Source organism: Rhododendron vialii, chromosome 10a (genome assembly GCF_030253575.1).
Source record: "Rhododendron vialii isolate Sample 1 chromosome 10a, ASM3025357v1".
NCBI classification, from domain to species: Eukaryota; Viridiplantae; Streptophyta; class Magnoliopsida; order Ericales; family Ericaceae; genus Rhododendron; species Rhododendron vialii.
In genome coordinates this window covers 26,470,590-26,485,222 of record NC_080566.1, presented here as the reverse complement: position 1 = coordinate 26,485,222, position 14,633 = coordinate 26,470,590, and the positions used below count along the sequence as shown (strand labels likewise).

General features: G+C 37.6%; 1 protein-coding gene across 1 annotated transcript in view; it reads right to left on the bottom strand.

Moving 5' to 3' along the window:
- The window catches only part of LOC131303605 (DNA polymerase delta catalytic subunit), a 29,881-nt gene extending 15,855 nt beyond the window's left edge, over positions 1–14,026 (bottom strand). Inside the window, exons 1-12 of the mRNA XM_058330553.1 lie at positions 13,658–14,026; positions 13,217–13,327; positions 11,475–11,581; positions 11,207–11,366; positions 10,552–10,747; positions 10,300–10,435; positions 10,057–10,194; positions 7,990–8,067; positions 7,743–7,834; positions 6,230–6,296; positions 6,061–6,132; positions 2,466–2,552 (exon numbers count right to left, since the gene is read on the bottom strand). Coding sequence (XP_058186536.1) covers positions 2,466–2,552; positions 6,061–6,132; positions 6,230–6,296; positions 7,743–7,834; positions 7,990–8,067; positions 10,057–10,194; positions 10,300–10,435; positions 10,552–10,747; positions 11,207–11,366; positions 11,475–11,581; positions 13,217–13,327; positions 13,658–13,937 — 1,524 coding nt within the window. The 5' untranslated portion in view covers positions 13,938–14,026. The remainder of the gene's footprint in view (positions 1–2,465; positions 2,553–6,060; positions 6,133–6,229; positions 6,297–7,742; positions 7,835–7,989; positions 8,068–10,056; positions 10,195–10,299; positions 10,436–10,551; positions 10,748–11,206; positions 11,367–11,474; positions 11,582–13,216; positions 13,328–13,657) is intronic.
- Positions 14,027–14,633: the final 607 nt, after the last annotated feature.

Here is a 14,633-nt window from a genome sequence, read left to right as displayed (position 1 = left end):
TGGATGGAGCTATATCTTTGAATTTGTGCTCAAGTAGTTTGGCGTAAAGTGCAAACTTTTAATTACTACTCCTCAAAAAGTCTATGGGATCAAAGATATAGAATAGAGTGACAAGTGCAACTACAAAATAATAATGTGAATAACAATACGAAACACCTTGCCCGAATCAGTTACTGAACATGCCCAGTTTGACAAAAAGTTCTTACGAATGAGAGAAGCTTGTGTAAAATTGTGGACTCTTGGGCACACAAAAAAAAAAAGAATATATACACACACACACAAACACACGGGGCGGTTCCGGGGACACTTAAAAAAACCCTCCAAATCTTAATCTCATAGTTCCCGATCAAATTTTGATGATCCGAGCCGCTCAATGTGTTCATAACGTGATTTTAAGGGTGCCCGCGAGAAACTGGCAAAAAAACTAACCGGGAAGGGTTTGATTTGAGCAGTTCTTTATTGGACCGTTCAATAAAGTTCAACAAAAAACTGTTCGGATGAAGCCCTTCCCGGTCTTTTTTTTTTGCTAATTTCTCACGAACACCCTTAAAACCACGTTCTGATTACATTGAGCGGACCGGATCATCAAAATTCGATCGGAAACTTGGGGGGGGGGGGGGGCTTTAAGGGTCCCCGGAACCGCCCCGATATATATATAGAGTTCTTTTCAGGTCCGGACGCCTTACGGTCCGGACCGTCCCGACCTCCCATTTCCCAATCGATTTTCGATGATCTGAACCGCTCAATGTGATCAGAACGTGATTTTAAGGGTACCCGCGGGATATCAACAAAAAAAATGATCGGGAAGGGCTTGATCCGAACAGTTTTTTATTGAACGGTTCAGTAAAAAACTGCTCGGATCAAACCCTTCCAGATCATTTCTTTAGCTGATTTCTCACAAGTACCCTTAAAATCACGTTCTGAACACATTGAGCGGCTCGGATCATCGCAGATCAATCGGGAAATGAAAAATCCGGACCATAAGAAAATCCGAGCGAGTGGACCCAAAAACTACTGTGTATATACACACACACACACACACAAAACTTCAAGTAAGGGCGCCCTTACTATATTAAGTTAAGGACATCCCTTTCCCGACCAGTTTGCGATAATCCGAGCTGCTCAATATGTTCAGAACGTGATTTTAAGGGTACCCACGAGAAATCAGCAAAAAAAAAAATTGAAAATGGCTTGATCCAAGTAGTTTTTGTTTGTATTTTATCGAACGGTTCAAATAAAAACTGCTCAAATCAAGCCCTTCCCGGTCTTTTTTTTTTTGCTAATTTCTCGTGGGTACTCTTAAAATCACGTTCCGAACACATTGAGCGGCTTAGATCATCGAAATTTGATCGGAAAATGGGAGAAAAGGGGACGCCCTTACCATATTACGGTAAAGGCGCCCTTATAAGAAGTGGACTATATATATATATATATATATATCAGAAGATCAACTAACTAGAACCCCTATACATCTTCTACACGTGTAATATGCATGTTACATATATTCACGCGGCCAACTAAAAACTAAATGGAAACCAGGGGAGAGCCCTCAAGTCTAATATACTAACTTGGGACATGAAATAGTATAAATGAGGGACAAGCTCTAACACTCCCCTGCATGCACAGCAATCTCTGGCACATACAAAGGTAGATATGATAATTCTAGGACCTGATTCGGGAAATAAAAGGGATCACTTCAATATGGCTTGTTAAGTATTTGCTGGACAAAGAGCGGCTCAATTTATTTAAAAGACCCCCTTTCATAAGCCTTGTTGGTGTTTGAACTACCTAAATATCCATAAGAAAAAAAAAAATCGTTGAGGTGTTGGCATTAGTGCAAGGACTAGTGGCACCTGATTTAACAGTGAAGGTGTTGAAAATTAGGTGCACACTGAAGAGTCTAATCGTAATAAACTACGAAGAATAGCTAACCTAATTGACGCTATATGGATCCTGGTGCTATTTTTAACTCTATTTTTTATGAGAAAAATTCAATAGGTATTGCTAAGCAATGACATCGGTCACTACAAAAACAGTGCACACAGATACTCTGTCGACATTCAAATCCATCTACCATATTAACATTCCTGGTTGTGCATTTTTTCCCCTTTCTCAGCAACCAGAAAGACAAAGTGCCCTTAAAGCTAGCATCACTATTGACAAAACAGCCAGACACCACTTCGCCCATAAGGTTAGTGATTAAACCATTACTTTTTCTTAAAAAAACAAGGAATTATATTAAGGAAAAAGAGGAGAGTAGAGGTTTAAACTTTGAATAAGTGGAACTAATCCAACCCATTAGTTGCTATTACATATGAGAAAGAAGGGATTCAATTCAATTGCTGATAATAATAAATAATAAATAATAAATAATAAATAATAAATAATAATAAATAAATAAATAAATAAAGAGAAGGGATTCAATCATACTAAAATGTGCACCAAAATACAAAAACTATATGCACCTTCAAACAGTATACAGCTAGCCGCCTCCTTGTTTCTGAGTTCCCATTCTGAAGGTCAGATATAATCGAATGATGGACATCCTCTTTCTGTGCATAAAACACAACAATTGTCAGCAACAAATGCTTACTCCACGAAAGAACTATGGGGCTGAAGAAAAAAAGTACGTAGATAATATATTCTTTTAGGGGATAGAAGAGTCACTGATTTCAGTGCTATAGGACGTAGAAGACAAACAGGAACGACAAAAAGAAAGAACGAACATATGCGTCAAGCCTTCTCTAAAACAAATTCACAATCTACAGCTTCACTGACAAACACAACTGACAGCAAAAGCATTAGCTACTTTGAAAATATAGTTTCATCATGAATGAGTGAAGAGATGCCACCTAGTAGTTCCTCAATGGTCAGAAAGACACTGTTGAGTCCAATAAGGGGAGCAATTTGATTAATTTTAATTCAACTACTGCGTTAGGTAATAAATTAAGCACATAACTTGATTCCGTCATCGTGCAAAAAAATAATTCAGACACTATAGCAGCAAGAAAGAACTGAATAGTTCTGTTATCTTGTGTTTAGTCAAGTATGAGTAGCATATTGAAGATCTCAAAAGAATACCAAACCAAACCGAGCAGTATGTCCCAATCACCTGGGGTCAGCTACATGAATCCTTTTCCTCCATTGAGCTCTGTCAAGGGCCACTTGTTCACACAAACCCATTATACTCATATCTTTGCGCATAACAGCATCTAATGTCAATTTTGGTCTACCCCTCCCCGTAGCATTGCTACCCAAAAGAATAAGAAAATAAAACATAAGTAAAACTAATATCTCATTTTGCTAAAACCAGTGTGAAACTAAACTGTTGATTGTGCAACTTGTTGGTGCATAGTCAAACATATAGGCCTTTAAAGTTATAGTGGAGCAAAATATCAAGTCAATATCACGTTTAACTGAAGTTCCTTTCATGGAAATCATGTTATAGAGCAGACATCAAGCATCCCATTTCTTGTTTATGATGAATATCAATTTACAAGATTGGCAACATTAACCGTGAAAGTTGTTACCACCCCCATACTCGCGGGCCACGTAGTGGTCGAGACATTCCTCTTTCGCCGACTGCACACATCAGATCGGTTATTGTAATCCCAATGGAGTCCATTAGAGAAAGCACCTTTCATCCATCGACGCAGCTGGTCGAAGTCGCATCTTATACAGGTGGTGGAACCAAGAATCTTAAAATGCTCTAGATTTTGAACGAAATAGTATCTTTGGGTTATATTGCAATTTATCTAATTCAGTAACGATAGTTTACACATTGTGTTTCTTAGTGTTAGTTAGGGTCTACATTCTATCTTTCTTTGCTGATAAAAAAAAAAAGGGTCAGTGTTAGTCTTTTATTGTGTGTTATCACTTTCATTAGCATTACACTTCTTTGGTCTTTCTTCTTTCTATCGCATTGTATCACAGATCTTTTGTCTATCCATCCCGGTCCCACCTTCATTGTGTGCAGCAACTCGTTAGTTATAGCCAGTCGCTAGATCACATAAACCTGCCTAAATCTGTGCATAAAGGTAATAGTTGTAATTTTTAGAATCCCTGGAGTGCTAACATTTGGGTATGATGCATAATCCTAACACTTCATTCCGTAAGTAAAGGGTAACATTTTGGATCTGAAACTAAAATCATGTTTTTGGAAAAGACAAACAAAAGAATGACAAGGGGGACAACAAATCACTAACATCAGAAAGAGTACAAACATTATCACAAGCCACAAACAGCTCTCCAATCTCTAAAAGTCAAACATAAAGGTATTCAACTACTAAAAGAAAGGGACAACCATACCGAATGCAATAAGATATCTCACTCATAATTTCTACAAATCTTCAAATTTTTCCTCAAAATTCCTTCCAAAACATACAACCCGGAAACCGCATGTAGCTAAGAAGCATCAATACAGACACAAAACACAGGTATAATACTATGACAAAGACAAGCATGGTAATTTTCATTAAATAAGCATACAGCGCAGCAATGACACGCATCAAATAAACATCACAATGTTCATCCATATACAATACTTTCAGGGCTTACATATGCAAATACTATGACAGTCAACACCCACCCCCCCCCCCCCCCCCCCCCCAAAAAAAAAAAACAAAGAAAACAAAGAAAAAAAAAATTTAATGAAATAATGATAATAATAATTAAAATTTAGTTCAGTAGTTTTCTAAACATTGCATGTCCCAAAAGAATGCTTAATAAATAAATAAATGAAATAACTGGACATTCAGAGGTGAGTTCCACAAACGTCAGGACATGTCTGATGAATCTTATAGTCTGCAAGGCATCCCACAAGAACAAGCATCTTCATGTGTTTTTGTTTCTTAGATATGTAATGCTCAGTTTGGCTGGTGTCATAATGTTTTTCAAAGTCCAGAGGTAGTCAAACTGTGAAATAATCAGAAAGGTTAGGTCCATATCCACCAAACAATCCCAACATTCTACAAGGGCAAAACCAAGGTAATGGAAATCAACTTACCCAAAAAAAAAAAAAAAAAGGGCAATGGAAATATGTTGCTGAAGTCACACTTGACGTTCGTATTGAGCCCGCATTTTACATAGAACCAAATAGTGAGTTCACACTAAAAGTAACAATCCCAATTAATCCAATCTGCCATGAAGATCAAATATCCCTGAAGCAATTTATCCCAGTATAGTAAATTGTCTTCTTGAAAAATACTAGTAACATCCATTATTCCCACCAAGATATGTTTGTTCTAAGATGGAATTCGAGTGTTCAGTATATGAAGAGAATATGGTTGGTTAGGAAGCTAAAAACCATTTCTAGTGCTGGGCGTATGTCTATATTTGCGTAATACTTCCATAAAGAATGCATTACACAACCAAATCACACATGGTAGGACCTAAAAAGTAATGAACACAACAGTATCTTAAACCAGCACCTGAAAAGATAATTACTGCAACATAAAGAAGTTCAAGCGCACTTGAGAGACGGATTTTAATTGCATGAAAATATGTATTTCTGGTAATTGATCACATAAATCACAGCCTTGAGTAGAGAACCACAGCCGTTTTCACTATGGGAAGTGCATAACCATGCTCTTCTTTAAGGCATGTCAACAACTATGTTAAAGCATCCAAGTCAAGACCAATTCACAATGAGTGAAGAGGTCGCCCAGGCCGGCAAGTACACATACAAGATCCGGGGACAATTAATTATTAACCAAGACAAACTCTAACACTCCCCTGCAAGTGCAGCTTCCGATAGCACATGGAGAGGTAAACAAAGGATCCATAAACCTAGAGGTCACAATGAAACAAGGTACACTTAAAGAACAAACAAAACAACAAGAGTCTGTCTAAAATCCTCCTGAAGCCTAGCTCTAACACAATGTTTAAGCATCCTAACTCAAAACCGATTGGCAACAAGTAGGAGAGACTGCATAGGCTTATACACTAGTTTTGAAGATGATACTTAACAAAGGTGGTGCAAACTCTAACAAATTACAACAATGAACAAAATTTGAACTAGGTACCCCCATATACATAAAGAAGGAAAGCATAAAACCTTGCCTGCTCATTGAGAAAGTGAGCTGAAACAGAATTCAAAGAATACGAACTTAGTTTATGTTCCCTTTGCATAGCCTGCGTACAAAAAGGGTTAGCATAGATGTCTGATTTTCAACTGAATATCCAGTGTAATTTGAGATGAAGTATAAAACCAAATCACAAAGAGTAAAACCTGAAGCAAATCAAATTGAACTCTCCCTTCCAAGGTAACTTCTTTACTTTCCCTTGTTCCATACTGTCTGTAAAACCAAAGATACCAATCAGATGAATACTTGCACAAGCTATCAGCAAGTAAATCCTAAAATGCATGTACCATACAACAACTAACTCTAAGGCCCACCACATATTATCAGGGAGGAGACAAGTAATTTAGTTTTAGTTAGGTCAGGATCGACTGCATTGACACCTTAGTATCGGGAAGACCAACCCTCCATATGTTAGAAACAGGACAGCAATGTCTAGGTCCTCCCTTGTGCTATTTTCTTATAATTAAGGAATGCTGAATTGATGCCGAATTTACAAATATTCATAACCACACAATTAGGGCAGTGGCAAATCATTGTATAGAATCCAAGCACAAGCATGAAGTAGCACGAGAAGGAGCCCTGAACCTGAGATTTGAACCCTATAACAGATGAAAATAGCAAAAGAGCCCTGTTTTGAAGAAGCAAAAACACAGAACAGGCGAAGCTCTTTATTAAAACACAATAGGACTCCTTATTCAATTTAAATTTTGCACCTATATCAGCATAAGTGACTTATAATGTGGCCAAGCTATTGAGCTGTCATAATGGAAAATAGTTGAGAATACAATGGTTCAGAATAACATTTGGACACGAATCAAATAAGAGTAAGAAACCAATTCTTCATCACCCACCACCAGGATTTATACACATGAAATTTGCAATCCAGTTGTGTCCAAAACCAAAAATTACTACTTCATGAAAGAACATATGAACTATCTGACCCAACCTATAATCATTGACAAGTTAGCAGTCCATCACATTAAAAAAGATTCGTATTTCTTCACTAGAAAACAAGAAACACTGCTGCAGGTGATTGACAGAAAGATATAAGGAAAAAGAAAAACAAAACACTACCAGCTGAGCCCAAGAGGAAAAGGATAATGGTGGAAGCCCTTGTAACTTTTGATACAGATAGCGATATTCGTTTTCGAGATAGGTAGTACTCCTAAATTAATGATATTAATCTGCAAAGCAATCCACTTATTTTAACCCAGGAAAAATCTTGCTCAAATTTCAACTCAGCAATTTGATCCAGAACTATCTTATCATTAAATCAAGCATATACCATTGCTTGCAGGCAACAGATGACCAATTCTCTTAACACTATCCTAATCGAAACTCTGGGAGAATTGTTCAACTAAACAACCCTACAAGTCCAGTTCCAGTCTCAACAATCTGACTGCTTGATCTCAGATTCATGTACTACCACTAGGTAGCAACGGAAGAACAAAACATAAATATCGCACCAAAAGTTTGCTTGCCACATTTAGACAAAAAAGAAACTTCTTGCCACTTCAATATACTTTCTAAGAGATCTTTCTCTTGAGCGAGCTATTGCTTAAAAACTACAAAGTTAAATTTGCACCAGAGACTACCAGCAAGGCAGCAACTATTAACCCGTTTTTGGTAATTTTTAGCGATGAACAATCTAAAAGTGACCTTGAAGAAAAAGTTGTATCTTTGACACGAACCCTGCTGTTTCTGATGCGGCCAAGCATCGGAAATTCTGGTATTCCCAAGACCTCAGCTCTCTGCAGAAGTAAGAATGGTCCAAATGAACTTAACTCAGGCTGGTCACAAACAGGAAACCTTGTGCATTGCTAATTCTCGCACAAAGCACATATAGCCAAGTAAAGAAGTCTGATTGTGATAGAGCACAAAGTAAATTTAGCTAACGTCCAATAACCTGAATGAGATAGGGCAAATCAAATTTGCAGATGTTATAGCCAATTATAATATCTGGATCAACTTCACGAATAAGGTCCTGCAAACAAACCTTGCATGAAATAAGCTACAGAAGTGCGAAAACAGTAGAGGAGGATTCTCTTGCAATGACAAAAGAAGTTTATTTAAAACTGATATAACTCTATAGGTGAACTAGAAAAAAGGAGATAGTGAAACAACATTAGCTGAATTTCCATGTCAATAACAAAGAAACAAAAAAACTTCTAAGAAAGTGAGGTGATGGAGACACTCATGCAAATGTCTCATTGTTCTATTTGCAACTTTAAGACCAAACACATTTTGGAAGCTTGGAGATATGAAACACATAACAATATCCGAAAACAAAATTAACTTGGATGCAATGATACAATATGACAATATGGATTTGTAACTACATGTCCTTCGTCTTTTCCACCTCTTTTGTTACGTATGTGAATATTCCAAATATAGATGTAAGTACCGGACAGATCTTTCTCCACTTCAAAGTGGGGCTATTTTGATAGGTAGAGATACAGGAACCAAGCAATAAGAACAGGATACCAAAGGCTTACTTCCATTTATCTCTACTCTATCTATGAAGGCTATGAAGGAATTCATTCATAGAATGCTTTTTGATCCTCTATTCCATTTTAAGATGTCCCACAACATGAGTCCATTCAAAAAAGCCAAAGATATTAAGATTTACATTTCCAAAACTAACTGTCATAAGTGATCATAATTATATTAGAAAATGAAACTAAGCCGTATTATTGGAATTAATGCTTTAAATTTTGAGCTAAGTGCAATTCCACATACAATTACAAAGTTGGAACTGTCAAAAGAGACTAACAAAGTGGGATGGAAAGAGTATTATTTAAAGGTTTGGAGTTTTGCTTGAGATCACGGACAATGGTATAGAGGGGGGTCAGGGGTGGTCGTGGATGCCCTTTATGAGCATTCTTGTAAAATGGTGCCACAATTTTTTGGAAATTATTTTTATTCCTTCACTCTTTTATGAGCATTCTTCCAAGAACTTGGCATGACTCTACTTGTTCTCGCATTATGCAGAAGCTTCTGCTCTCATTGTTAGATAAATTTCATAAGGGTCATAAACAAAATTATCATATCTTACAAGCCAACCTCCTTTTTTCATGGCCACACTTACCTTAACCACCCCAAATAAAAAATCTTGGCTTCGTCCCTATTCGAGGGTTTTTCTTTTCTTTTCTTTTCTTTTTTTTTTTTTTTTTGAGATTATCTTTGTCTTCTAGTTTGTTATAGGTTTGATGAAACAATTCAAAAGAGGTATGGTCTATTTGATCAATTTTTGATAGAATCCAATTGTTATGTGAATGATATATTGATTTGTAAAGTTATATGGTTCTATTAATAAACAAGTGCTGCGTTGTAGTGTCAATCTTTTTGAAATAATTTCCCTGTACATAATTTTACATCCTTTAATATTACAGTATATACTTTGACATGCCCCGACTTATCTTGTTTTACATTAGTCATCAGGTCAGCTTGTGCATGTTGTGTAAGGTGTCGTGTCATGCCATGAGGTCATTTGTGTGATACTTAAACACGCACAATATACTCCTATTTTCCTTATCATAACCAACACCTATGCATGATCAAGGTAAGGCAAAGACTGCACAACACCTCTACTTGTTCATAAAGTTTAATGTTTTCTAAGTGGAAAACAGAAAAGAAGATAATGATATCAATACTGAAAAGATCATCATTTCATTTGAACTTTGCACACAATCTTTTCCAATAACTGAGTTCTTTAAGGCTGAAGTGAACACTACCAGAGCTTAACATTTAATCACTGTGCCAACAAATGCATGTTTAGTTAGTAAAAACATTACACAGTCATTGCAATTTGCAGACAATAATAATATTAATTATTCCATCCAATCCCACAAAAAGTTGTGTTTCGTTTTGTGTGAATTTAAAACCATTGGTTTAGATTTAGATTCAGAAAACTCAATATAATTAAGGTTTTGACCTTCTTTCTCTTTAGCTACAAAAACACGAATAGGATTACCCGCCAACCCAGCAACACTTCTCTTTCCGTATCAAATGACATTACATCAACGCCCACTATCGGAGAGCATGACTTAAGGGTCATGACATTCCGAACAAATGGCTGGTCCTGTCCTTGCAATGTTACTAGATTTGCAACCTAGACCACAGAGAAATTTTGCATCAGCAAAGTAACCACTAGTTTCCAACTGGTTGAATTTCACTCTAAATTAAAAGATTGAGCACAGAGAAATGGAAATTATACCTGGATAACAGGATCATGGGTAGGCTCGGGAAAAAGACCCTTACGACCAGCACACTCAATGTCAAAGCTCAATATGCGAAACGGAGCCATTTCTGAGAACTCTCCTTCTGGGGCATGGCTGATCAATTCTGAATAGCTAAAAGATAATGCTAAGGAACAAATTTAATCTTATAGGGAAATACTAAGAAACAATTGAACAGAGAGGGAGCCAATCGGCAAAGAAGATGTAATGTGCTCTCTACATGAGGATACAGGCAATCAAACTCTAACTGGCAATGGGACAGATTCTTCGCTGACTTCTTATATTTTCCAGCAGGAACTTCAATCCAATTTCCACCAACAATGTTGCAGTCAATCATGAATCGAAGAGCAAAAAGAACATTACTTTCGAACGTCATAAAGCTCTTCATACCAAGACCATCAATGTGTATGCCTCTATCAAGGATGCCTGCCGTGTTTCAAAAAGTTTAAACTGATAGCACAAACACTACACAAATTGCTATAATAATCAGACCTCATGATACCAAAAACAAATGGCATGCAGTGGTATGCCACATCAATTATACAGTTTCATGCCCACCATTTCACTTCAATTTAGGGAAACGATAGAACAATTGTGAGCTGGATTAAGACTACCCAAAAGTACATACGTGAAGTATGTAGGCATGGCATTTGTGAAACCAAGCCATCCACCCAGTGCCCATTAAAAAGTTAAGGTCAGAAGTTACTAGGCCAACGAAATGTATGACAAGTGAATGAGCTCACCAAAAATCACTACACTTTGAGCATCGCATGCACAAAGTGTCCACAAAAAGCAAAAAGGATAATTCTAGGATATCAGTTCAGCAAAACCAACCAGGGATGTGATTACTAACTCAAGTTCAAATTCGGTGATTAGTTATCTTACCACGGCAACTGGCAACCATAGTGGGTAATGCGACTACGAGTTTAAGAAAAGGATGAGAACCCTGCTGTTGATAGTACATGATGCTTCTTTTCTGCACCATTTCTATACGGCGAACAAGCTTAGGAACCTTGTTGTTTCTATTCATCTCCCTCATTCTTCCCTGAAATAACCACCAGACACAAAGAGCCACTGAATTGACGCAACTATATTTCCAGAAATACTAAATCACATAAACAAAACATACTACCCAAGTAGTTAAACAAAATACCTCAAGAATTTGATGAAAATTGGAGATATCATCAGGACCCATTCCTGGAGGGCAGCTGATATAGAAATACGGTTCAAATCCATGAACATTGCAGCAAACGCTATGTCCTGGCCCATAATCATATGAAATTGCTTAGAATAACATGAGACATGGATTTGACCCAGAAAAGCACCATTAAGTTCCCAAATGAAACATGGGACTGCTTGAATTGACCTTGTCTTTGTTAAGAAAGATCTCCTCCTCTATGCCAGGGCTAGAGTATTCATTTTCCACAGGCATAACTAGAGTACTCATTGTGAGAACCTATACTTTTCTCTCTTTTCCCTACCCTTGTAGTTTGATAAACATGCGGAAAATAGCTTTCCAATGGTAATTTTCAACAAAAATAGCCAAAAGTTATAAATTAAAAGTGAGGTTGAAATATGTGCCCAGACCAGTTTTAACTTTGAAATATTCTAGATTATAGAACTGCCACACAGCAAGTAAAACTCGCATTGCAATTGATAAATTGAAGAAACAGGTTAAAGTGTTAAGAACTTAACCTATGAAGCACAGACACTCTTGAGATCATCGTCTTCGTGTCGCACTTTGAGGTCATGGGACACGCTTGCAACAAGACAGGACGCGTATGGGACACGCCGCGTGACGTGTACGTCAAATTTTAATATTTTTTATGAAGAAACACTATGGGGACACCCATAGGGACATGGATATTATTAGAAATTTTAAAAGCTTTTCTGGGGTAAAATATTTATGTTGGAGTTTGTTCCACATCAGTTAATTACCTCCCCCAAAACTAGTATATGAGCCTGAGCGGCCTCTCCACTCATTGCCAATTGGTTTTGAGTTAGATGCTTTAACATTTATAACTTCCAAAATATTGGACCCAAGATTTATTATAAAACACATGGTTTCGTGTATAGGCATACACCCTTGGCCGATAATGCCTTTGAGGATTCCTATCCCACATATTTAGTGGCTACACTGTAGGTTTGCATAACTACGCAAATTATCTACAAGAAATGATGTGTTGCCAGCCATGTTCATGTCCCTGTACCTTGAGAAGTTCCATGTCCTATATCCGTGTCCGTGTCCCCCGCCACGTCCATGTCCCTATCCGTGCTACATAGTTTAAGACCAAAAGAAAAGCCATTGCTGTGCTTCTATATAGATACAGCCTGCCTTAGCAACTATTCACAGTTCATGCATGTTTGAATGGATAAGATTCTGAAAATGGCAAACTCGTCAGGAATTAAGTTTTTTATTAGGAAATATTATTCAAATAAAAAAGCCCCACAACAAAAAGCAATTTTAGCCATACCCAGACTCATAAAAGTGTTGTTGACAAGAGTTAAAATGTTCGGCAAGAAGCACAGTGATGAATTTGGGGCTGCTAACTGCTAAGATATAGTTGTATACTTGTATATATCAGTGTCCATACAATTTAACTAAAGACTCTACTGCAAATCCAATCAACTCTGCAGTCTGCACTAAGAAATTGATGGCAGGGCGGTTTTATTTGGACAAGGTTTTTGTCAAAAATTACAACTTAATTATTTCTCTTTTTTTAACTGCCATGGTGACACAAGTGGTGCAGGAAGGCAGTGGCATAGGACTGAAGACAACCGTATTGACTACAACAAATACAGTTGTATTGAAAATATAATCAGATAATTACATAAGTCAAGTTCACTAAATGAGTATGGAAATTGTAGACGGATAGAGAGAAGGAAACAGCAAACCTTCTCTGGTAACCCCAAAGATCCTGATAATAGCAGCCTGACCAGATGAATTTGGCATCAATTCCTTATGAGTCTCTCCGATTACATAATCAATCTCCAGTTGCTGAAATACTACGAACCAAAAACAAAAAAAAATTAAAAAATTCGCCAGAACCCTAAAATTCAAGACCACGCTCGAGCATCTCCCGCACCTTACTGATATTTTCACTCAGTAAAAGCTTCGTTTAGTATAAAGCACTGCAATGGGCAAACCCAAATCTACGCATAAATTTCAGTAAAAGCTTCATTAATGGCATTGAAGTAAATATGGGAGAGAAAACTAGCACTGCAAAATTTAAGTAAAAATTCGAGTCTCCCCTTAATTTGAGTAAATCTTGCTTCGTTTGAGTCGAGTGGATTTTAAGGGTTTTTACTCAAATTTTGAGTTTGAGTGAATTTTACCGATGTTTTTGGAGTGAGAGAGGTAGGCCGGGGAGAGAGCGGGGCGCTTCCATTTGGAGAGGCGGGAGGCGAGGGCTTCTCTCTCCTCCATGTCGCGGAGGAGCTGGGAGGACTCCTCCATGTCGTGGAGTAGGGTTTCGTCGAGGAAGACGTCCTCGTCCATCTCTTCTTCTTCTTCCATGGCGAGGTGGTGCTTCTTCTGATGCTGCTGCTGTGGTGGTGGGTGGGTGGCAGGAGCGGAGGCCGGTGACGGCCGCTTCTTGCTGCTGCCGTTGTTCATGACAGCTGATGGCGGAGGAGAGAGAGAGAGGGGGGGGGGGGGGGGGGGTTATGAAGTTCCCGCCAGTTGGTATGGTTTTATAGTGGGGTGAAGTCATGAGAATGTCACGTAGGCTTTTGTGGGCAAGAGAAAAACACTTCTCATTTCATATAGAAGTACCTTTTTTTTTTATCAGTCATTTCATCTACTCGTTGCGTCTCATTTTGTTGGGAAATTCAACTTTTTACGAAATTGGATTTTTCCAAAATTACCTGCAATTAAAATTGAGTATTTACTTCAATTGAAAGGGGTAAAATTGTAAATTTGCCCTCCTTTGGCTGTTCTTTAAGAAAATTAAATAGGCATCATGTTTTCAGTGCCTACTTAAGTTCTCATCTATAATGTCCTCACCAATTAAGTACTGTTTACAATCTATGATATCCTCACCAATTAAGTACTGTTTACAATCTATTTTGGAAAATTCTTAATTGTCGAGAGAAGTTGAGAGAGTTGTGTCGAGTGAAAGACACTTGACAATTAAGTACTGTTTACAGTCTATTTTGGAAAATTCTTGACTGTCGAGAGAAATTGAGAGAGTTGTGTCAAGCCTATAAATACTATGAGAAAAAGTTCTTTCTGGATCTACCAAACAAGGGGCTGTCTAGACAGACCCGTATGGGCTCCCTTTGAGCTTTTTGAAAAATTCGAACCGTGCAT